A 25640-nucleotide genomic window follows, 5' to 3' on the forward strand; every position below is an offset into this window, starting at 1 on the left:
AAAAAATTGAAAAGCAGCAAAAATAAAAGAAAAAGCCTTCACTTTCAAAGGGGGGGGGCACAGTTCTGTTTTAACGGCATGTTTACATTATACATTTTAATTGTGTTTCTCAAAGGGGGGCACGGGCCGGCTGAGCCAAACCCCCCCCCCCCCCCCCTGGATCTGCCCGTCTGATCGGCCTCGCGGCCGCGCTGCGCTGGGATCGATCCGATATCCTCGACGGACGTCCGGCTGCTTGCTGCCTGATTTTTTCGACCACTCAGCTCAGATTAGCCCCGCGCCGCCAGCTAGTTTCACTGACGCTGGCTCTGCATCATATCAGGGACCAATTCGTGGAGATTTATTCTGACAAATCGTTTAAATCGTAAGTTTATAGAGTTACTGTAAGTTATCGGCCATAAATGAAGAGGAGCTGAGACGAGAGGGAATTGCTTTTTTTCTTCCTCAGTCATGATAGTCCCACACATTGATTTTTATGACATTTCTGTCTTGACTAGCCTCTAGTCTAAGTCTAACTTAGTCTTGAGGACGCAATGATGATGTTTTTTTCGAAGTATATGACAGTATATAAAAAAAAACATCATCATTGCGTCCTCAAGACTAACAACTTAGTCTTGAGGATACAATGATGATGTTTTTTCATATATGGTAGTGTATCCCATGCCGGACACCTTTATTTCAGTGCTTTAAAAATGACAACTAGAGGAAATACAATCAAGAAAATATCACACTTGCTATTCCAAATATTATGAAAATTATGAATATGATAAAATTATTTTATATTTACCAACCATTTTCTTTGCATCGCAGTTGCCGCATACCCCTCCACGAAAAACAATTATTTTCGTGCGCGACAAATTACATCATGATTCCGGACGCGCGCGCCGGACGGGTAAAGATATCTTTGATTATAATGATGTAAGAACAAATTTGTGTGATTTTTTTCTTCTTATATCATAACATGAGTAAATTCTAAGTTTTTATTTGCTTTTTATATCGAATCTGAGCAGATGTTGGTAATAAATTCGTGTTTGATAACTTATTTTATTTTTTCTTGTTAGCTGCATGTTCCATGGCACTTTCCAATAATATATGCTCGCGTTCGTATCGTGACGCTCGTCAAGTTCTATCGATGCGCTGCCGATCGACGGCTCTACTCACGGTAAACCTCGCGCACGGGTACCTTGAGAACTAGCCGTCGACGGTCACCCACAATACACCACACCTCATCATTCGATCGAAGGAGTGGACGAGATTGAAATTCGGCAAATCAGGCCCATATTTCCGTTAGAAAATATATCAATTGTTAATGTAAAACTATGTTATATGATATTTAAAGCATTTTCTGTCATTTTAGAGATAAATAAGGTAAAAGTTTGATTTTTTCGCCTTGTTTTTGCAATCTTGTTTTATGTATTGCTCTGTGAAATTGAATTGCGGAAGTCTTACGGTACGAAATTGTTTTCGAACGCAGTAATATGCGCGTCCGGAATCATAATGTGTCCGGTAATACAATACGTGACTATACTGTCATATACTTCGAAGAAGTATATGACAGTATATAAAAAAACATCATCATTGCGTCCTCAAGACTAACTAGCCTCATTCAATGAACAAGGTTATAATATAACCTTGTTCTCTGTTACTACTCCCTGTGTGGTGAAATAAGGTTGGCAATATTTGGTTTATTTTCTCTTTTTCTTTGGGACAAATGCTTGAATATTGACACTGTCAGTGTCAGTTGAGTTACAGCTACATGTATGGTAGTGGATCGTATTAGTTACTGAACACTTATCATGAATTCAATCATATCAAACACATTATTCTCATAAAATTCACCAAACTTTGAACTAAAATACACAATTACCTACAAAATATAAATATGTAAAAATTTTGCCGAAATCGTTTTTCCTTTTTACGATATTAGCTTCTAATCGGACCCCTCTTCGCACGTGAAATATTTTGGTCACTTGAAAAAGGTATCGTATTACCGAACGTGTGTTTTCTATGGGAAAAGTTGAGAAAACAACAAAAACACTTATGAGCTATTTTTACCATATTTTATTATTGTTAGAATATTGAGTATTGAGACTTTGAAAATGTATTTTTGACCATTTTTCATCATTTTTCTATTCAAGTTCTCTTTGGAAGGATGTTGCAAAATTTTGAGCGTATGAATTTATTTTCTGATGCGTATGATGCGTGCGTTCGGTAATACAAGGCCGGTCGGTAATACAATCACTCACTATATTCATCATTGTAACGTGGCTCTTGTCTCTAGGAATATCAGATCAAGTTCATGGTCTCGAAGTTTGGGTAGGTGGAGCGTAGTGTAGCGGTAGTGAAGTGGAGTGGAGCCTGCACGAACTTCGCTCAAGGTAATCTGCCTCCTTCAGGGTTGAAGATTCTTGCAGATGGTTTATTTGGCATGTGTGTATGGCCAGATTTAGATGTGCGGTGCAACAGGTGCAAGTAAAAAGTCCCATCTGATTTAGCTCTGGCCTTCCGCCAGTCTCAGGCGGAAGGCTTTTGGAGAAGAGGCATTGATTTTGTGGGGAGGAAGAGTATTCCATACCTTGATCGTCCTCGGAAAGAAGGATTGTCTTGCCATATTACTTTCCACCAATAGATGGCGTACACAAAAATATGCCCCAAATTCAAGTTTTCGAGCGATCTGGTGAAAACAAAAATTTCTCCCAAGTTACTTATGAAAAATAAATTGCAACTGTATGGAAATAAGTATTTTAATGATTTTTAAAATTGTGTGCTGTGTACAGCATTGGCATACCATAGCCCTGTTACAACCGATAATGTCGCACCAACGCATAATGTCGCAGATTGCGACATTATGCCAAGAGCCTCCGACGCATAATGTCGCAGTCAACGCATAATGTCGTAGTTTTTCTAACGCATAACGTCACATGTCGCAACGCATAATGTCGCAGCAAAGTGTCAACGCATAATGTCACATGTCGCAACGCATAATGTCGCAGTGGTATTCTTCAGGACTCGAGTTACAGATAAGATATAAAATATGCTTTCACTAAGTATTTTGAGACACGAGAAAGAGAATTAAGTGATTTGGAAATCAGGATTACTCATTGTATGGATATTTATCGGTTTATTGCCATTTCGTCTACTGCCTTTTTCCCCACTATCGCATGGTCTGATATCATTTCGTCTACCATTAGTTAGTCAACAACTATCAACATAGTCCAATGGCAAAAATGGGAGGCTTCTTACCAGACCGATCTCGTGTTGATCCCTTGATCCGTTTGTCAACTAAGCAAATACAATAGGTCTGAACCTTGAACCGCTTCGTTATGACGTACCTTCGATTAGCGATGTTTCAAAATCACGTTTTGAAGAAAAATTTATAGATAAAAATTATTATTTAACAAATACTTAGATTTAATACAGGATTATAAATAATCATTGTAATAATAATAATTATGCATAAAAAAACCTTGTTAGAGGATCCAAGATATTTCATTCCCAAGCATTTGCCAAGTGATATCAAACCTGAATCACCTGATAACCCCTCTTCTGTAACATTTCACCTCCGCGCACTAGCCTGAGGTTTAGACCAAAAACAGCAGCTGTGATATTACATAAGATAGAGCAGCTCGTGCAGTAGTAGGCCTTTCGGAATTAAATTATTGTATTTGATTTTGAATCAAGTTTTCAAAGGCATATTGTATTTTGAAATCCAATGTCATTTTGTTTTCAATTTCAAATGAAGAATATTGGCCCCCAAATAAGAAAACTATTAAAGAGAAATAAAAATAACTTCATTCGCTGGTGAGTGAGTTTGCGGGGATTGTCACGCTGCATAATTGCGGTTTAGTTCTTTTCGGACCAGTCAAGGTAAAAAAACACATGTTAAGATACTTAAATAACTGGCACGGGATGATTTAGGTTTTTCATGGTTCGAAACGGGGGTTTGCCTTCTCCAACGATAGTTTTGCCTCATGTGTACCAGTTAGTGCTGTTATAATTAAACAATCAAAGTATTAAACATCGTTTGATTATAACAGCACCGATCTGTACATATAATCCTCAAATCCACAATGGCAGATACGCAAAATCGTTGATTGCTCAAAATGATGTCCAAAGATTCCCCAAATTATTGATAAAATCTCATTCAAACCTAAAATAATGCTAATTATGTGAAAGGTGAGGATGTATTCATGTTACTGTTTCTTGACATATTCTTTGTGCTTGTATCTCTTCGAGTAGGTCTAGAGTGAATTCTAAAGCGTTGTTAGTGCAGTCGCTACTCAATGTGTAATATTTCTATTGATTTCTATGTAAATGGCTGACGTTGTCACAGCATTAACAATCAATGGCTTCAAGACAAAGCTAGACAAGTTCTGGTCTGCATGGCATTATGTTCATGCATGGGAATTGGGCCTTTTCATTACATTGGTACAGCACATAGCACAAATAGCAGTGTCAGTTTCGAATTTATCCAAGCTACGACGACAACAAGATAGACCTGAAAACTTGACTGCAGGAACAACTATAATTTTCCAGTAGATGCAGTATGAAGGTCACTTTTTCATGCGCACAGAGTCTGTGGGGAAACGGAATTACAATTTTTCTGATTCAATAGAAAAGGCAATTTTTTTAACCGAAAATCTCTGTCCCTATAGTTACGCAGGAAGTGCTGAATGTAAGCATTGCCACCTGATTGCTGATGGCACAATTTTTTTGTGCTCTTTCGGGGGAAACTTCAATATTTTGTTGTACATAAGTTGGGTTGTATTGCAAACTAAAGATTTAGTGTGCCATATGACTATGAGGATTTTGGGTTGGGCTTTATATGCATTGGCTTAAAGGTAAAAGACAGTAGTTGCAGCAAACAATTATTTCATGTGAAAATCTTTTAAATCAGGGTTAATTGTCGAATTATTATCATACATCTAGATCTGGTACATTAATGTATACTTATCTTTGTAAAATCATGAAATCTTAGCTCAAAATTTATAATGCTGATGATCACTAACACAGAGAAGCAAATTTGATGGAATTCCGTGCTTATTTTGCTCATTTCTCAGGAATTACACATTTTCTTCCAGAGCTTTGTATACAAACACTTAATTCTGTTCGAACTCATTTTGAGATTGTAACCACAACTGGTATTTATCTTTAAAGTAAAAGGGTTTCAACAGGAGCTGTTGCTATGGAACAAATATTATGGAATCATAGGATGAACTTGAGCTGGGGGGAAGGGTTGCCTGTGGTGAGTGTTTATTACTTCAGACGATACTGTAGGCCTACCTGGAAAGTAGAGGTCATGGGTTCAAATCCAAGTGGTGGCATATTTTCCTTTGGCAAGGTGCTGCACTCAACCCAGGTGAAGTAAATGGGTACTGGTAGAAAGTAATTCCTCAAGAAGTTGTGAGAGTCAGAATCAGGAGTTTAGCCAGGGTAAAGTACATGTAGGAGCGGCTTGAGCACCTAACAAGGTGGATATATGTGTGCATTATATAGATACCCTATGTATTTTCATTCTGTGTAATTCTTTGTATTTCATCTTTTCAATCTAAATGCCATAGGAAGCACAAAGTATGTATATGTAATTCTCTGTATTTCATATTTTAAAGCTAAATGCAACTAGTATGTTTGACATTTTAACCTTTTGTCTCATTTAAAGCACAGATCTCCAGATTTTTTGATCAGCTGTCCAGCTTGTATGAGGAGTGTAACTAACATCCATCAAAATGGGCCTATTCAGTAAAAGAGGCAGTCTAAATCTCTCAAAGGCCGAAGCATCCAACCGGGTCCAAGACCAGATTGATCCAAACTTTGAGAAGCCGGACAATCATTTGGACACCTGGGCATACACTGTTGAAGATGAAGACACGTTGGAGACGGAGCTCTCCCTCGGGAACAGCCATCGTGTTGTTCAGGATGGCGACGATGATCCACCGGGTTGGTCCGGGATGCAAGCCTCGATGGATGATGCGGGTAGTATGAACTTTATCCCTGGCATAGCAACTGACCAAAAGGGCGCAATCACAGACTTTGAGGACGGCAGCAAAGGGTGTTGTGCCCAATGCCGATACTCCTGCAGAATAGCTTTCAGACCCTGCACCACCAAGCACAACCCTCTTCCGCACAACCCTTCCAGGTGGAGACGATTCAAGTTTGCTTTTCTCTGCCCTCCTCATGGTACTGTTGGCAGAACTGTGACTTATCTGATACTTGTGTTGCTGCTCTGGGCAGTACTGTTCACCATAACAGGGGCTGAAGCGTTACCGGGCGGCAATCTTTTCGGAATCTATGTACTTGTTATCACCAGTATTGTTCTGGGGCTGTTGGTGAACACAATTCTTAGGCTTCCAGCCCTTTTAGGTAAGCTCACGTTGCTATGGTATTGAAAAATGTTAACCTTTGGTGAGCTTTTTTTTTTTCCAGATTCATCAGAGTAAGAGTAAGACATACATTAGTATGGAAGTTTTGTTTCTTTGTTTTTTAATCAGAATTCATATTATTTGTATTGAGTTTTTGCATAATCATCCTTCAAATACAGTACCGGTACTTTCCATCCAATATGCATGAATTTTTATTAGCTAACCTCCAAAATTGTCATTTCCTTGAGTACGTTGGTTTGGGAATTTGGGTTTGGGAATTTGGGAAGTCTGTTTTTATTCATCATCTGTAAATATGCAGTTACATGTACATCCATGTTTTAATAGTTTTCAGCTATGATGCTAGTTTATCTTTGTGACCTTAAACTGTTTTTATAATGAGAAACCAGCCCAAGCTATACATTGAAAATGGCACATTATATGGTTCATTTCAAATCCAGTGAATAGCACCAGAAGATATAAAAATAGTTTTGAAAAAGAAATTGAAACTATTCTTACTACAAAAATATTGTTGATGATGATCGCATCAGTAATGTGTGAATTATTTCATGAAGTTTCTTTGACCTTATAGCTCTTCTTGTCCATTGTCTTTAATTTTCCCATAGGTATGCTAGCCGGTGGGTTTGTTCTAAAGAATTACCAAACAATAAACAAAAGCTAATGAGAAATATTGTTTTTATAAAGTTTCTTTGATCTTATATCACTTCATCTGACACCATAACTTCTGTAGGTATGCTAGCTGCTGGTTTCATTCTTAAGAATGTCCAAGCGATCGACATAGCCAACGACATCTCCCGCGATTGGGCCAGTGCTCTTCGTAGCATCGCTCTTGTGGTAATCCTCCTGCGTGCTGGACTTGGTATCAACGCCAAGGCTCTTCGAAGGCTGAGTTTCGTGTGCCTCAGGCTCTCCTTCGTACCGTCTATCCTGGAGGCAACGATCGTAGCTGTCGCCTCTCACTTCTTCCTAGATTTCCCCTGGGAGTGGGCTTTCATGTTGGGGTAAGAAACCCAGGTCCTGTCATACAAAAAGTTAGGATTGATCCGATCGACCTCAACTTTGGAAAGCCAGCAACAACGTATGAAATGCATGTTTGTTCATAATGTTTACTAGATATAATACATACCTATACATTCATTCATCGTTGTCTTATAATTATGTGAGATTTCTTTTTACTTTCAAAGGACATCATGCAAATTTCCAATAGGAAAACTTTGACAATGATGGATTTCCATACAGTTGAGTTTGTTTGGATGAATTAGAACTCTATGTAAGACAAGTTTTCTTTTCTTTGTGTTTTTTTCCCATCATGGCATATAATCAAAGGTATAAAACACAAGAAATCTCTGTTACACTATAACTAAAGGAAGGCCATCCCAAACTGTCACTACTTCAAGTCTTCATATTCTTAAACTTAAAATGTTGAGACAAAATTTGGAGGAAACCTTTTTGTTCACCATTTTCTATCAGAATTTAGGTGTTTTGATTTTATTCTCTACATGTGCCGTTACCTCCTAACTTAGGTCGTGCAAAATTGATTGCCAATTTGATCATTCTTTCTTTCATTTAAGGTTCCTATTTCAAGGTCATGTTGATAGGCAACAATCCATGAATTTTGTCAGCTATGTGCTATTGGAATCCTTTTAACCATTTTAATCTAGTGCCCTGGAACAGAAAGCTTTGCAATTGATTACATCAGTCACCATGTGAAATCAATCTGAAAATCGATTTTATTATTTAGTCACCTGAGGGTCATTTCATAAAGCTGTTCATAAGTTATGAGCGACTTTAAAGATGACTCGTGATCCTTTTTTACCCACAAAACCATTGCCAATGAATATACCATTTACACAAGAAAGGATCACCACGACTTAAAGTCACTTGCTAACTTACGAACAGCTTTGTGAAACACCCACTGGTTCTTGTGTACTATATCAGGGTCCTGGGGTGTTTCATAAAGCTGTTCGTAAGTTACGAACGACTTTACGCACAACTGGAACCTGTTCCTAAGTCATACCGCAATTACATAGGGATATCACATAGCACAAGAAAGGATCACAGTTGTGTGTAAAGTCATTTGTATCTTTCGAACAGCTTTATGAAACACCCAACTGTAACACAAAGGTTAGGGATTAATCGCTAATTTGAAAGAGCAATCCTGATTGGTTCCTAGTCAATCAACTGAGCGAAATGCACATTCAACGATGATCTTGATAGGCCATTTCATTTTAGCGATTGATTGGGAACCTTTGTTTTACGGGGCCCAAATTGGCAACATTGGTTTTTATGGTTCCATGACATTTGCTGCGGCGACAATTACTCTGATGGAAAATATGCACGTTAAGCCAAACATAAAATCTAACCTCCAAAACTATCATTACTCTTACATTATTCTGAACCAAAAACTCTTTTTATAAACCTAACTCTAACCCTATTCCCTCAGAGATATTAGGACCGGAGCAAATGTGTAACCATTTTTATTCCCATCCTAAGTTGAATTCTTTGTATCGTTACTAGCAAGCATCTGAAACTGGTGATGATGATGATATTGATTGTAGCATCAGTAACCAACAACAATAGCAATATCAACAATATACAGTGTATATGATAATTGTAGGTGGATTTCTACAAGTAAGCGCTGCATTTTATTCCTGCAGCTTTATGGGGACAGTGCAATGTTGTTTTGCTAAACAATTTCCTCGCTGCTGCTTCTTCTAAGTGTTCCAACTTCCACCCATTTACCAGGTTTGTCTTGGCCGCTGTTTCTCCTGCCGTGGTGGTTCCATGTCTCCTGGTCCTGCAGAAGGGAGGCTATGGATCCAGGAAAGGCATCCCGACCCTCACCATAGCTTCCTGTAGCCTGGACAATGTCCTGTGCATCAGTGCTTTCGGAGTCGCCATGGGGATATCTTTCTCATCAGGTAAAAGGATAATAATATAGTAATAATAATATAGGTATATTTACTCAGGGAAGTCACTTCAGTTCTGAAAACTGTTCTCCCAATGGGCCCTGCTATTATTATTACTCCGGCTTTAGCTGGGCTGCCTCGGCGCACAAGCATTCAAGGAATTTCTTCCTACCGGATACCCATTCACCTCACCTGGGTTGAGTGCAGCACAATATGGATAAATTTCATTGCTGAAGGAAATTACGCCATGGCTGGGATTTGAACCCACGACCTTCTTTTTTAAAGTCAGAAGACTAATCCACTGGGCCACAACTCGCCACGGATATTCCAAGGATACTCACCAGGGGTTTGTAACACAAAGGTTAGCGATTAATCGTGCACTTGCTTTTGATTATCAGTTGTACATTGTAGTCAATGTGATCAATCGTTTAAAAAAATGTTCTACGATTATTGCTAAGCTTTGTGTTACCGGGGCCCGTTGGGAGCATTTCATGAAGAGCTTGTTCGGTGATTTCCAATGGTTTTTTGCTCTCAGCCAATCAGATCCAAGGATTTCTAGTAGCATGTAACATAGGCTGTGAAATTTGTCCTCTTTTAACTATTCCTGAACCACTATTATACAAATAGTGAATAGGCAGGAGTGCGATGGTGCGAGATTTCGCATGAGGTGAAAGAAAGATGCTCTATTCAACGAGGCATTAGCCAAGTTGAATAAAGCGTTTCTTTCTTTCACCGAATGTTAAATCTTGCACCATTGCACGAATGACAATGTTCGCTATTTTTGTTGTACAACGCCTCAGAATTTAGCGAAAATATGAAAAAACAAGAGTTTATCCCTATAGTAATCTATGGAAAGAGAGCAAAAATACTGAAAGCGGAAAGCAAATGGACAGCATTGAGCATTTAGCCAGCAGGCTTATACATGTACGTGCATTGCACCTTCATTTTTACTGAGTGAAATGAATCAAATCGTATTGTGACGTCACCTCCTAAAGCCGTGCAACGGTACATTTTGGATGGTACGTCTTTTGTGCAATGGTACGAATGTTTAACATTTAGCCTCCCATTTGCTTGCGTACAACAAGCCAAGTAGGCGTTGTACAATGCTCAATTAATAAATGTATAACGCTGTCACAACAGTGTTATGTAATAAGTAAGTACATCCTTACAAAGTTTGCCCAAGATTTGGGTAACAATATAACCTATGCAGTGTATTTGTGGGAGATATTGTGGAATGATGTGTACTAGCTTCCTGAGGGCAGGCAACTCAATGTAAAATGACTAATTTGTACATCCTTCATGAATAGTTTTCTTCGCTGACATATTCTGAATGCAAATAAATGATCTGAAATTTTATTTTGAACTAATACATTTTTTTTCTATTTTTTTTAACAGGTAGTCTCATTTTGAAGATTTTCCAAGGTCCTTTAGAGGTTGTTATAGGTGTTTGTTTTGGAGTATTTGCTGGTGTTCTACTCTGGTTTATTCCAAGCAAAGACATGGTGAGTTCATTAGAGGTTTTGATTGGTGTTTGTTTTGGTTTGGAGTGTTTGCTGGTGTTTTACTCTGGTTCATTCCAAGCAAAGACACAGTGAGTCCTTCAGAGGTTGTGATTGGTATTTGTTTTGGAGTGTTTGCTGGTGTTTTACTCTGGTGTATACCAAGTAAAGACATGGTGAGTCCTTCAGAGGTTGTGATTGGTGTTTGTTTTGGAGTGTTTGCTGTTGTTTTACTCTGGTGTATACCAAGTAAAGACATGGTGAGTCCTTCAGAGGTTGTGATTGGTGTTTGTGTAGATTGTTTGCTGGTGTTTTGCTCTGGTTCATTTCAAGCAAAGACATGGTGAGTTCATTAGAGGTTGTGATTGGTGTTTGTTTTGGAGTATTTGCTGGTGTTCTACTCTGGTTCATTCCAAGCAAAGACATGGTGAGTTCATTAGAGGTTGTGATTGGTGTTTGTTTTGGAGTATTTGCTGGTGTTCTACTCTGGTTCATTCCAAGCAAAGACATGGTGAGTTCATTAGAGGTTGTGATTGGTGTTTGTTTTGGAGTATTTGCTGGTGTTCTACTCTGGTTCATTCCAAGCAAAGACATGGTGAGTTCATTAGAGGTTGTGATTGGTGTTTGTTTTGGAGTATTTGCTGGTGTTCTACTCTGGTTCATTCCAAGCAAAGACATGGTGAGTCCTTCATAGGTTGCGATTGGTGTTTGTTTTGGAGTGTTTGCTGGTGTTTTACTCTGGTTCATTCCAAGCAAAGACATGGTGAGTCCTTCATAGGTTGTGATTGGTGTTTGTTTTGGAGTATTTGCTGGTGTTCTACTCTGGTTCATTCCAAGCAAAGACACAGTGAGTCCTTCAGAGGTTGTGATTGGTATTTGTTTTGGAGTGTTTGCTGGTGTTTTACTCTGGTGTATACCAAGTAAAGACATGGTGAGTCCTTCAGAGGTTGTGATTGGTGTTTGTTTTGGAGTGTTTGCTGTTGTTTTACTCTGGTGTATACCAAGTAAAGACATGGTGAGTCCTTCAGAGGTTGTGATTGGTGTTTGTGTAGATTGTTTGCTGGTGTTTTGCTCTGGTTCATTTCAAGCAAAGACATGGTGAGTTCATTAGAGGTTGTGATTGGTGTTTGTTTTGGAGTATTTGCTGGTGTTCTACTCTGGTTCATTCCAACCAAAGACATGGTGAGTCCTTCAGAGGTTGTGATTGGTATTTGTTTTGGAGTATTTGCTGGTGTTCTACTCTGGTTCATTCCAAGCAAAGACATGGTGAGTCCTTTAGAGGTTGTGATTGGTGTTTATTTTGGAGTGTTTACTGGTGTTTTACTCTGTTTCATTCCCAGCAAAGATTTGATGAGTCCTAGAATATATGATTTAAGCCTCAATAATGAAATACACGGTAAAACGATGAGAAAACCCAGAATCTTTTTAAGAAGAATCAAATATCTATCTAGAAATATGTCAAAATTATTCATACATATATGTTTTTATGTGATAGAATTAATAAATCAATGTATGTAAAACTAAACGCTCAAGTCATCTGGCCTGAGTCATGTCAGATATTTTTTGTTCCGGAATCTGCCAGTGTTGCGCTGGTCAGAATCCGGTATCCCGATAAAGGAATTCACCAACAGGGAAGTACAAAGAAGTCACAGATTATACAATATTGATTTCATTTTTAAACAAACATAAAAAACTGAGAATAATATTATGAGAAGACAGGAAAAAAACTAGCCAATTTTGTTATCTTCATTAAAACAATCTAGAAAATATTTATGAGAAGACGGGGGAAAAACTTGCGGATGTTTACATGGCCATCTTGTTGTCTTTGTTAGTAGCTAAGCTACGAGACGCATATAAAGTCTGCCACCCTCTATATGTGTCTTGTAGCTTAGAACAAGATGGTCACTTAAACATTGGCAAGTTTTTTCCTGTCCTCTCAGGCTTTCATCATATTTTTCTCGGTGGTCACCTGAAATGTAACAAAGAAACCTGGGTTGTGATTGGTAAGACTGAATAAAACATACACCATAATTCTTTTAAGATATTCAGAAGAGGAAAATGTTACACTACATGTTATGTATTACATCGTTTTATCAGAATCCCGGAAATAAAAAAACAAAACCAGAACCCGCTCACATCAAAACCAGAATCCACTCACATCGGATGGATTCCGGTATTCCGTCTGTTCAGACCCAGACCTACATGGATCAAATGTTAAAAAACATTTACAGACGTTTTAATGGATTGTTATTGCTGTAAACTAGTTTGATACTGGAGTGGTTTTTTTTCTGTACGCATGTGTGATAAAAAAATATGAAATGATAAAAATTTCAGGTAAGGAAGCAAAAATAAAAATGAGGATGTGACATCATCTAGCTCAATGAGCAGTCATGATGATATGCATAGGACTGTTTCAAAGATTTTATACTGCAAAACCTTAAAATACTATAACTTCATTGTTTTTCACTAAACTTTGAGGGCATTTTGATTTTATTGTGCTTTTCTAACTTCTTTCAATTCATTGTTTGCTGTTCCCTCTCAGAAAACCCTGACGAATCTTCGGTTTCTGTTCCTGTTCTGTGGTGGTTTGTTTGCCGTGTTTGGTAGCACCGCAGCATCCTTTCCCGGCGCTGGAGCACTGGGATGTCTCACCCTTGCTTTCATGGCTTCTCTAGGTTGGAAGGACGAGAAGGTGAACAAAATATTGATAATTTTTTTTTTTTTGGTGTACCTACATAAATGTTTTGTGTTGTGACATCCTTGCATGTTTATTGTATCTATCCTGGGCTAGTATTGAGGTTTCAAAATGCCTTTCAGGATACCTGTGGCAAATGATAAACACTAACAGGACTTTGAATATGGGGTTTGAAAATTTTTTCCATTGCCATCCATATTGTATTTTAAACTTTGTATCCTTAAGTCTATACTTGCACCGAAAAATGCAGGCATACGGTATATACCCCAAAGCAATCGTATTGAATTATATTATAAGATCTTCATCTAGTCAAATCATTTGTTAAATCCTATTGCTAAAATTCATTGAATCTAGATCAGAGTTTAGTTATTTATGTCTTATTTCAATAGCTTATTTTGCTCAACTATTGTGTGTGTATTGTGTGTATCAATCATTTTTGTCTCACCTGCATAGCAGAGTGAGACTATAGGCGCCGCTTTTCCGACGGCGGCGGCGGCGGCGTCAACACCAAATCTTAACCTGAGGTTAAGTTTTTGAAATGACAGCATAACTTAGAAAGTATATGGACCTAGTTCATGAAACTTGGCCATAAGGTTAATCAAGTATTACTGAACATCCTGCCTGAGTTTCATGTCACATGACCATGGTCAATGGTCATTTAGGGTCAATGAACTTAGACCATGTTGGGGGAATCAACATCAAAATCTTAACCTAAGGTTAAGTTTTTGAAATGTCATCATAACTTAGAAAATATATGGACCTAGTTCATGAAACTTATACATAAGGTTAATCAAGTATCACTGAACATCCTGCATAAGTTTCACGTCACATGACCAAGGTCAATGGTCATTTAGGGTCAATGAACTTAGGCCGAATTGGGGGTATCTGTAGATTTACCATCATAACTTTAAAAGTTTATGGATCTGATTCATGAAACTTGGACATAATAGTAATCAAGTATTACTGAACATCCTGTGCAAGTTTCAGGTCACATGATCAAGGTCAAAGGTCATTTAGGGTCAATGAACTTTGGTCAAATTGGGGTATTTGTTGAATTACCGCTATAACTTTGAAAGTGTGTTGGTCTAGTTCATAAAACTTGGACATAAGAGTAATGAAGTATCACTGAACATCCTTTGCGCATTTTAGGTCACATGACCAAGGTCAAAGGTCAATGAACTTTGGCCATAATGGGGGTATCTGTTGAATTACCATCATAACTTGGAAAGTTGATGGATCATTCTCTTGAAACTTGGACATAAGAGTAATCAAGTATCACTGAACATCCTGTGCGAGTTTCAGGTCACATGATCAAGGTCAAAGGTCATGTAAGGTCAATGAACTTTGGCCACGTTGGGGGTATTTGTTGAATTACCATCATATCTCTATAAGTGTATAGGTCTAGTTCATAAAACGTGGAAATAAGAGTAACTAAGTATCACTGAACATCTTGTGCGAGTTATAGTAGTTTTCAAAATCAGCACTGCTGCTATATTGAATCGCGTGATGCAGGTGAGACGTCCAGAGGCATTCCACTTGTTGTAAATTGTACTCAATTCAGCCGTAAGGCTGCTATGTCCAATGTTTTTATACCGAAATAAAAAAATAAATGACGGTTGTTTCCTACCGGTACCCAATTATCACCTGGGTGAGAGTGGCAAAGTGTGGATTGACGCCTTGCCAAAAGACGCTAGACCATGGTTGGATTCGAACACACGACCCTCTGATTACAAGGCGAGAGTCAGAACCGCTACACCACGGCGCTTGTACCATGCAAAGTTCTAGATCCAGACCTTGTTTGAACAAGAGTTCAACACAATAATTAAACACAAAGGCATTTTGAAACGCATTTGTATCTCCTGTTTCAATGCCAAGGATACGTCCACAAAACTATCCATGTGGGAATGATCACAACGTTTGCAGGAGTTTCTGCATTTTATTCATAAATCAATGATAAATTAACATGTTCACATAATACCAAACATATCAATGAATACAATTTAAATGTGACAATTGAGATACATTGTAAATAATACAGAAAAGACAGATAATTAAATCATACATAAGCATGTGATATAGTGAGTTCGGTAAAATGCAGGGGCCTGCTATTATAAGCACAGAGGTGCTTGAAGCAAGCACCTTTGATCTATATACCAATGGTATCACTATATCTGTATTTGAATACTACCTTTCTCTTCAATGTGATAGGTGGCAGTTGGAAATCTGATTGGTGCGGTCTGGTGGCTGTTTGAACCAATCCTATTTGGTCTCATCGGAGCAGAGGTTGCCATCGAGTATTTAGACGGACAAACAGTGGGTAAGATTATGGTAGCTTGCGAACACAAAAAGTAATATATTTTCCCAAATATGTCCCGAGATGCATGTAGCTCGCAGGAAAATGTTCAAGGTATTTCTGCTTCCTACTCTTAATTGTTCCTGAATCTATTACTATTATATTTGTACTTTTTCTCTTTCGTTCTTTCTTTTTTTTCTTTCACTCCACCTTGGGCACTCTGCCGAGTGGATTTGGCGCATTACAAATCACATATACTATTAGTATTATTATTATTTCATATCGCCCATTCAGCCCTTGGAAGGCTTAGAATTTAGACAATTATACATGTATAATGTTACAGCAAACAGTGGGCTGTGCCAACTAGCGATAGTCTTGTCCCCGCAACACAAAGGTTAGCGGTTAATCGCAAATTTGAAAGAACAATTCCGATTGGTTCCTAGTCAGTCTACTGAGCAAAATGCGCTTGCAACGATGATCTTGATAGGCTATTTCATTAAGAGATTTATTGCTAACCTTTGTTACGGGGCCCTGACGACCGTTTGCACAAATCCTATTTGGTCTTATAGGAGCAGAGGTTGCTCTTGAGTGATTAGATGGATACAGGTAGGCGAGGCTATGGTAGCATTAAGTACCAATTTTTTTTTTGTCTGATATGTATTTTGGTAACATTCAGATATTGATTAAGATATTTAATTTTGTTGGTTTGCTCTTTTTGAGCTGATTATTTTTGGTCATATCGGAACAGAGGGTGCTATTGAGTGTCTACATGGGTCTGTTGGTGACATTATGGCCCGAAATCACAAAGGTGGTTTTGAAAACCATCGGTTGAACCCATGGTTTTTGCAGATCTCCTTTATAAGTTTGCTGAATTTACCGCATATACTAAAAGGTGTCCAATACTGGTGTACGCTTTTGTCACAGTGTGCCAAATTGATGCCTGTTGCCATGGTTAAGTAAGCCATTTTATTAATGAGTCCATGGTTTCGAATTAATGTGTCCATTCTTCAAAACAGTGGACTCATTAATGAAAAAGCGTACTTAACCATGGCAACAGGCGTCAATTTGGCACATCGTGACAAAAGCGTGCATCAGTATTGGACACTTTTTCAGTATGCGCGGTAAATTAAGCATAATTCAGACAGAAAATCTGCATAAATCATGGGTTCAACTGTTGGTTTTATAACCACCTTTGTTAATTTAGGCCTATGTGACCGCCCAGCTGAAGCCCCACTAGTCTGCCCAAATAAATTTTTGGTTTTCTGTAATTTCGGAATGCTTTTCCTAAGCTTTAATATAACCCATGATCTGTCAGAATCATTAGCTTTATAGTATTTAAAGATCTTATCCATGAAGAAGAATTTCAGGACATTGAGATTCATAGAATAAGGAAGACTAATTTTGGAGTTGTAACGTTCACTCAAGAATGAGACTTACTTTTATATTCTGAAAGACCTACTGGAACTCTCATCCCCCTTAAAACTGTTCCATAATGTTTGTGTCATGGCTTTTATTTATTTAATTTCTTGACATAATTTTCAGTCACACTTCAATCTTTGTAAAATGCCTTCCTGGATTTTATGTTTTAGTCCAACCGCCACTATGATTGATTGCCTGCAGGTCTTGGAATAGCCACTCTTATCCTGGGATTAGTGATTCGTATTGCAGCAACATGGTTGTCTGTTCTTGGAGCCGACTTCAACAAAAGAGAGAAGCTCTTCATGATCTTTACTTGGTTCCCAAAGGCTACTGTCCAGGTACAAAGATTTGAATGATTTAGATGGTGATAGTTGTATCATAAATGACATTGCTTCTGCTCCTGTTAGTAATGATGATGGTCGTGATGATGATGATGATGGAAGGTGGTGGTGGTGGTGGTGGTGGTGGTGGTGGTGGTGGTGGTGGTGGTGATGATGGTGATGGTGGTGGTGGTGGTGATAATGATGATGGTGATGATGGTGGTGGTGGTGGTGGAAGGTGGTGCTGGTGATGATGATGGAAGGTGATGATGATGATGATGATGATGATGATGATGGTGGTGGTGGTGGTGATGATGATGATGATGATGATGGAAGGTGGTGGTGATGATGATGATGATGATGATGGTGGTGGTGGTGGTGGTGGTGGTGTTGATGATGATGATGGTGATTATAATGCTTGTGATTATTTTATTATAAACTTGATACTGATGGTGGGGATGATATTGATAATGCTGATGCTGATACACAGATGAGACTGATACTGATAACGATGATGATTGTGGTGCTGGTAGTGTTTGCAACAATGGTGATTTATGATTCAGCATTGTTCATACATGACTGTTCAGAACATTAATCTCCATGACTTTTCCCAATTAATTGGATTACAGACTGAATGTACATGTAAGGACTGCAGTCAGCTTTAACATTGTACGAATATTGATTAAAGTTCATAAGATAGAAGACAGTTCAGCTCTAAAAAATGTATTTCATTGCTTTCCTTTCTCCATTCAGGCTGCATTGGGACCATTAGCCCTTGATGAAGTCATGAAACAAGGCATAGTGGATGAAACAGATGAAGCAAACCAACTCAGAGGAATACAAGTAAGCAGACAAATTGTGAAAATGATGTAATTTTTGAAGGTTTCCATGGCGAAGAAGAAAAGTGTAGTGGTTTCACAGTACACAATGTATTCTTTCGTGGGCATGTGTTGGTCCTGAAAAGGACCACCCAAACACGATGTTTCAACAAATGTGTTCTTGTCGTCTTCAGGAGAATTGTGAGAAAATATTTATCCTTTATAGGAATCTATCCAATAGTCCGAGTCTTATATTTTGCGCAGGAATCCTGCAAACTACTTTTCATTGCTTTTGTGCCTATTCTATCACCTGGATTCTTTAACAGTCAATAAAATATTCTTTTATTCATATTTTTTTTTTCTTTGATATTGATAAGGTAACTGAATGAAACAGAAAATTGAGTCATTTTCACAAAGATATCTAATGAGATAAAGCATGTATTTTATCTAAACGGACTATCATGGCTTCATTCCCTTAAGTATGAATAGTAATTTTTATGCAACGGGGTCTGACATACAGCAGGTAGGCTAGATTACCCACCATTCACTTCATTTTCTTGATGACCCCTCTTCCGGTTTGAAAATTCAAATATGTTATTCCAAAACAATTACAATGAATAGGTAATTGGAGGTGACTTTACATTATTTGCATGCAAAGAATACAGCTGTGACTTTCAAATATATATATATATATATACAATATATTGTTATTAATGGCCCTGACTACCTCTCATTTCTGATAATGAAAATATAAAGCTAGAACACTAGAACTCTGGCAACAACACAGGTCACATATTCCATTACGCTTGTGTAGCACGGGACCGTTTTGGGTGGGGGAGGATCTTTTACTTGACAATAATAACAGTGCAGCGGAAGGATTTTTTACAAAGAATCCCCACCCTGTCCGTCTACAGAGGTAGAAATTAAATAAAACACTATTAGGTTGTAATTATTTTACTTTGTAATAATCACACATCACAGAATCAAACACCATCAATCAACAACATTCACACTATGTTATTAATTAATGTAAATTATAAAACCCGATAAAATAAACTAACATACACATAATATAAAGGATATTTGTTCCTTTCATTCTACACTAATAAATGAACATTATATCCATGATATTTACAAAGATAAAAGATGATGTAACTCTTGGCTACATAATAATTTGAACGGGTATGAACATATAGTTCAAATGATACTTAAAAACTTAACTCAACATTACTTTAAAATAGTTGTTGAGCAACTGCTGTTATTAAGACTAACTTAATGACATTGAAACTAACATAACATTGAGGGTCTCAGTGCAGAAAGAAATAAAATATGGATGCCGTTCATGGTCAGATGACCAGTGACCTGAAAATCAGGAAAAGGAGAAGTTACATGATAGTAACTTTATGGAGAATGTTTCCTCTCCATCTCGAAAGTTGTGTATTAGTTAATCAAGATATGATTTTACTATTTCTAATATTAAACATCAAATATCAAACTTCATCTCAAATACTTTTATAAAGAGGATTAGTAAATCATTTTACAATAATACATCAAATCAATAATGAAATAGAATGATTTAGCACAATGATATTCAGGAAAGTCTTTCATAAGATACATTAGAGTCCGCACAGTATTAACGCGGCAAGATAGGGAACTCAGCCTATCTGCTTGACCAGAATGATACCGTTAAGTTGTTTTGGATTCGCGACTTGCCTAAAAATGTTCGCAAAGTTTAAAAGGCTCAACTATAAAACTCGCACCATGCTCGTGCTGCTAGACAATCATAAATTACAAGTGCTTTACCATGAACAATAATCGGAGATGGTTAGTAACAATTATAAGAAATTCAAACATTCAATAAGAAGTAGATTATAGAATAGTATCTATCATCAGATATATGTAAAACTAAACTTAAAAATATTGTTCAATCAAAGATTGATAATAAGCCAAATGTGTAAAAGACAATTTTGGAAAAGTAACTTAACATTAAAAAATAAATCTATAAGATCAGTTATTAAATAATCTTATAAACTGAAATATGGAAGGATGACTAAGGATCTTACCTGAAAATCAGGAAAAGGAGAAGTTACATGATAGTAACTTTATGGAGGATGTTTCCTCTCCATCTCGAAAGTTGTGAAGAAGATGCCTCCAGAACTTCTATATAAAGGTATTTACGACAGTACCATTATTTTTTAAAAGGGGTGTGTATATTTATAACTAGTAATACTTGTTGATCCTTAGTCATCTCTTTTAACAAACAAAAACCAATAAACATTAATTGCTCACCCCTTTGGGGTAGCAAAGATGGGAGAGTCCATCAACTTTTCCCCAAAATACTACTACACATTGTACGTCATTCATGTCATTCACGTCATTATTTCTGAGAATAATGACCACCAGACCCTGACTCACACTACCCAGAACTGACCACTGGCTCTCTCTTTCGCTCTCTCTCTCCCAGTATGTACAGAGGTCATAAAAATTCTCTGTTCTGACCATCTAGTTATGGATGTTCAATATCCATACAAGGGGGGGGGGGGTATTACAAGGTCTTTATCCTTTTCACTACATATAATATATTATGTAGCACTAAAAGTGTGCTACACTTGCACAATTAGCCATGTGAACTACACATGTAGCAGAACCCCCTCCCAATTTGGTATTAATCAGGTAATAACATATCGATGATATTACCTGATTATACATATAGTATCAATCAAATTTGGTATATTGGGCTTGCAAAATATTTGCTCACTATTGATAAAAGGAATGCAAGACATTGTTACCCTACATATTTGTTCTTCATTCAGATGTACATGTATGTATATATATATATATATATATATATGCAAATCTTCTGCATTTCATTTAAATATATATTTATGTACCCTCCAATATTGATTCAGCTCTTGACCATAGCCGTGTTGAGCATCCTGATCACAGCACCCATTGGTGCCATCCTCGTCACGCTCTGCGGCCCAAAACTCCTGGAGAAAGAGACTAGACCCTCTACAGTCAGCCACCCATCAGGGGAGCTTGGGGCGGTGCCAGGGGATGAAAGGGAGGAGCTTGGCGCGAGGCAGAGGCTAACAGCCGAGGAGCAATACTGACCCTGGTCAAGTGAGAGATTGATCCAGGTAATGTATTGTTGCATGCATCATCCATCTGTTATCTGTTTAATCACCATGCATTCATCAAGGCATTTTTATCTTCAGTGCCGCTTTCAACCCAGGACTCAAATGGGAACCGGGGGCCCGTAACACAACACTAAGCAATGATGGTAGAACATTTTTCTACGATTGATTCCATTGACTACAATGTATAAATCAATCGTAAAAATCAAGCGTACGATCAATCGATAACCTTTGTGTTACAGGACCCTGGTGTAGAAAGCAGCAATTAAGTGATTTTAAGGCATGCTTTTCATCCATTGTTATTCCATTAATTGGAAGTTTTTAAGGATTGAGTTTAATTCCAATGTTCCATTTCCACTGTTACAGTACCAAGTAGCATTTTTTTTTAACTTGCTTTGACACTCTTATAAACAATACATCAGATTTGTTTGACGGAATATCTCTGCTTTTCAGTCTATTTTCTTTTCTATTTGAGATATATGATTATAGTGAGTCAAGAATGGTAAATATTACTTTGAATGAGTACCCTTATTTCAAACAAAAAGCGATGTTGTGTTTGTCCATCATAACGGTAATCACATACATGTATGAGATGATGATGTCAGTCAAATGCTTATAGAATAAACTTTAGGATTGTGATAGATCAAACACTTTCAGTGGAGCTTCACAAGTGGGAATCTGTACGTTGCAAATAGAAAACACTAAAATCTATTTGAGGAAAAATCAGTGCTGCCTTTTGATTATCCATCAACTACATTTCATGATACAAATATTTGTTATAAGCTATTTAAATCCCTGCATCTGATTGGCCCATAACGGAATTTACAGTGAAAACCACCTTGTTCAGCCTCTCTTCCTTTCCTTTTCTTTCTATCTTTCTTTGTGACCTATTTATTTTATGAAATACTCTCTTGTAAATACCAAATTCACTCAGATGAGATTGATGCAGGAGAACTAGACCTACAATCTTCAATAAAAGAGGGCAGTAATCATTTTAACTACACATGCTCTCATATAAGAGTAGAGTTACGAGATCTTGTTCAGGCTAAAAAGTACCAGACAATTATTTTCCGCGTTCATATTGCCCCGAAGCACACCCTTTCTCAGTAAATTCCTGAAGTTCTGAGCAAGCGTAGTAAATAGTCTGATTAGCAGGTGAGGCAAGTACGACAATACGCCAGACGGTGGCCTGTACTTATAGAGAAGAAGAAGAAGAAGAAGAAGAGGCGAAGGCGCCAACGTTCACCTGCTCGCTGGATGGAGAAAGTTCTTGTCATTTGCTTTCACACTTCCGAAATCCCCATGACCGTGGAAAAAATCCCTGCAAAATTCATCATATAATGCTGGCAAGAACCTACTATTCAGCAGGTATTTTATTTTGGGGATTTCACACTTAGCTTGCTATCACATTGGCAAAAAAACTTTGTATTTTCTGACCGGGGTTGATCAGGGCAAATTTCTCGATCAGAGAATATCTGGAACTGACAAACTTTGAGCCGCTTTGAAAACGCCTTATGATACCCAGGATATAAGACCATTTTTGTCTGTTATGTTGTCAGATCTGACAACTTCCCCCTGATTTTAATTGACCGAGAAGCGCTCTTACTATGGTAACTGTCGAATAAAACGGGACTTGTCGGATAAAACGTCCTTTTATAAAATGCTCCCCTGGCTGTGTCCAACTTCCGATGAGACTGCATTGCAATGTATTGGTTTTTAAAAATCTGTTCATTTCCTAAAATGTACTGTATGAACTCTCCAACTAATTTTAAAATCTCTGTGTGTACAACTTTTGTATTTACATCTAAACCTTAGTTTTATCGTTCTTACATGTATTTTTCTCCATTGTACATAATATTCGTGAGCAATTTTCATTTTGACAAGCCATGTCAACCTCATTCATTGTTTTCTTAAGTGTATTCATTGTTTCAATTTCTGTTCAGTATTGTTACCACACATACTTGTACATATGTATATACTCCTGTATTTTTAGGAATCATTGTGTTTTATTATGTGTATGTACATGTATATGTAATGTATGAGAATGCAATATCTTATGTTATTGTGCAAGTGTATTGTCAATTTATGAGTCTTCATAATGATATCGGTTAAGTGTGCAAGTCTTTCTTGAAAGAGTAAATTTCTTTCTTTCTCTAGTAGAATGAATGTTTCTATTTCTAATACCTATCATGAACTTTGTAATTCTAATTCACATCTATCTATCTTTCGATCAAACATATTTTAAGACATAAACATGCAATACAATTTAAGAAATAAATGCTTTACCCTGCGGTGTGGAAAATATACACTTAGTTGTACGAGTTTTGTTCTCTTATATTATCAAACTCAAGTTATGATCTATTTTTTTTGCAAAATAATCAACACCATCAATCAAGTTAAACACCTACATGTATGTAATTAACATCATGTTGTGTTGGTAATTGAGTAAAATTGAATTACTGCCTTATTTGGAAAGGAAATAAAGCCTGTGCTTTTTTACTTGGTATATATTTTGGAAATACATGTAGTTTTAAAATTCTCTCAAGATATATATTTTTTTGATTCAGCCATATTAGAATTAAATAGATTTTGCATTTTGGAATTTGATTTTGGGATGTTGGAGAGATTTTTAAATCACATATATAGAGGAAGATGACAAATGCAAGACTTTGTTTGGATGAAAAAGAGTTAGGAAAGGTTAGAAATTGAGGTGGTTGCAGAATGATCTCCAACACCAAGCTGTTGATGCAGGGATCTGGTTGAAGGTATAAGAATGGACCTGTAGGAGGTCCATGGCAGAAGATTCCAATTAAAAAATGTGTATACTGCCATCTAGTGGTTGAATCTATACATTCTTGCCGGGAATGAGCGATGTGTTTTTTAGTGTATGATGGATGGTGGTTTTGGAATAAAGTGACAGGCAGAATTCCAGCTATGCTACTGCGGCTCTTTAATATGCCAACAGGCTCTAGCTATGTTCAGATTCTCTGTAATCTGAAGAAAACGATGGCTTTTTGAGTACTACCAAATGTTCATTCAGCTGTCGTCTGTACCCCCCCCCCTCCCATCATCATGTATTCATTTTGAAGTGATGGAGAATCTGTTATTGAGCAGCAGTTTAAGAGTTGCAATCTGTGTAGTAGTATACCATGGAGACAGGTTGGACATCATTAATATGATTTTCTTAAAAAGTACTAATTTCTATGTTTTTATTTTTGTTTCGTTAATAATAGCTTCATTGCTTTTATTTGTTAGTCGGCCAACCTGCACTTTGCAACTTCCATTTGTCTTTCAACTTTTAAGTGATAATGAATGAAAACAATATCATTAATGACAAAATTAATAATAATGTTTCACATAACAGATATACATTGTATTTGGATATATTTTTTAGTAATATACTCACAGTGTTCCTTTGTATTTAGGCCTACATTGTAATAATAAATTATTACGGATCAGGTGGAATAACAGTTAACAGTTTACCACAAAAATATATTTTTATTTCGTCCATCACATACATGTACTTGCTTCTAAATGCTTTTCTTTCATCTCTTCAGAAGTTCTTTGATCATTTTATCATTTTGCATTTCTTTTCAAGATAATTCCAAGGCATAGCCTCAATTCATCAAGCCCCTCCCCCTGAAGTACTAAAAGATAACGTGATGTGTGTATATTTTTATTACGGTACTTAAGAACAGGGTTTAACTTTATACCAAAATGTTATATTCTCTTTCATGGCTTCACTAAGATATCTATTCAGTTTTACAAAATATATCACAATTCCTGAACTGCATTCTTTGTTTTATATCAGTTTTAAAGCAACACAACACTCCTATTGTGGAAGAAATGAAGGCAATAACTATGTGAGCATTCAAGTTCTTTTCATGTTACATGTTACATTTAAACAAAAAAGAAAAAAAATCTCTGCAAAGGATTGGTTCAAGCTATGACCCAGAAAATCTGAATGGCCAAATATTTCTATGTAGTCCTACCCATGCATTTCTGTGTACAGTGCTTGCGACTCTCTACAGGAAGCAGTATGATCATGTACAATGATTTATTTGATCGTTATTCTCCTTTTTCAGTTTCTGTTATGTTCCCTCCCCACCACCAGGTGTTTCAATTTTATTTTTGCCAGAGTTAAAATGGTCAAATCTTATGTATTGTTGTTTT

At 37.2% G+C, this 25640-nt stretch overlaps 1 protein-coding gene across 2 annotated transcripts; it reads left to right on the forward strand.

Annotated features, from left to right (window-relative positions):
* Nucleotides 1-218: 218 nt before the first annotated feature.
* LOC129282192 (sodium/hydrogen exchanger 9B2-like) lies at nucleotides 219-23773 on the forward strand. Of its 2 annotated transcripts, none has more exons than XM_064113001.1 (10): nucleotides 219-364; nucleotides 5660-6360; nucleotides 7108-7378; nucleotides 9123-9298; nucleotides 10682-10788; nucleotides 13328-13477; nucleotides 15689-15797; nucleotides 17394-17530; nucleotides 18266-18355; nucleotides 21240-23773. In XM_064113001.1, the coding sequence occupies exons 2-10, from the start codon at nucleotides 5727-5729 to the stop codon at nucleotides 21441-21443; spliced, it is 1878 nt and encodes a 625-aa protein (XP_063969071.1). In that variant the 5' UTR covers nucleotides 219-364; nucleotides 5660-5726; the 3' UTR covers nucleotides 21444-23773. The 2 variants fall into 2 exon arrangements, with proteins under 2 accessions (XP_063969071.1, XP_063969070.1); XM_064113000.1 differs by having other exon boundaries at nucleotides 222-364; nucleotides 5665-6360.
* Nucleotides 23774-25640: the final 1867 nt, after the last annotated feature.

The sequence above is a fragment of the Lytechinus pictus genome, chromosome 18 (assembly GCF_037042905.1).
Source record: "Lytechinus pictus isolate F3 Inbred chromosome 18, Lp3.0, whole genome shotgun sequence".
Lineage (NCBI taxonomy): Eukaryota > Metazoa > Echinodermata > Echinoidea > Temnopleuroida > Toxopneustidae > Lytechinus > Lytechinus pictus.

Coding starts and splice junctions, on each gene's coding strand:
- LOC129282192 (XM_064113001.1), top strand. CDS start 5,727: ATGGGCCTATTCAGTAAAAGAGGCAGTCTAAATCTCTCAAAGGCCGAA. Junction 6,361..7,107: donor TAGGCTTCCAGCCCTTTTAG/GTAAGCTCACGT, acceptor TAACTTCTGTAG/GTATGCTAGCTGCTGGTTTC. Junction 13,478..15,688: donor TAGGTTGGAAGGACGAGAAG/GTGAACAAAATA, acceptor TCAATGTGATAG/GTGGCAGTTGGAAATCTGAT.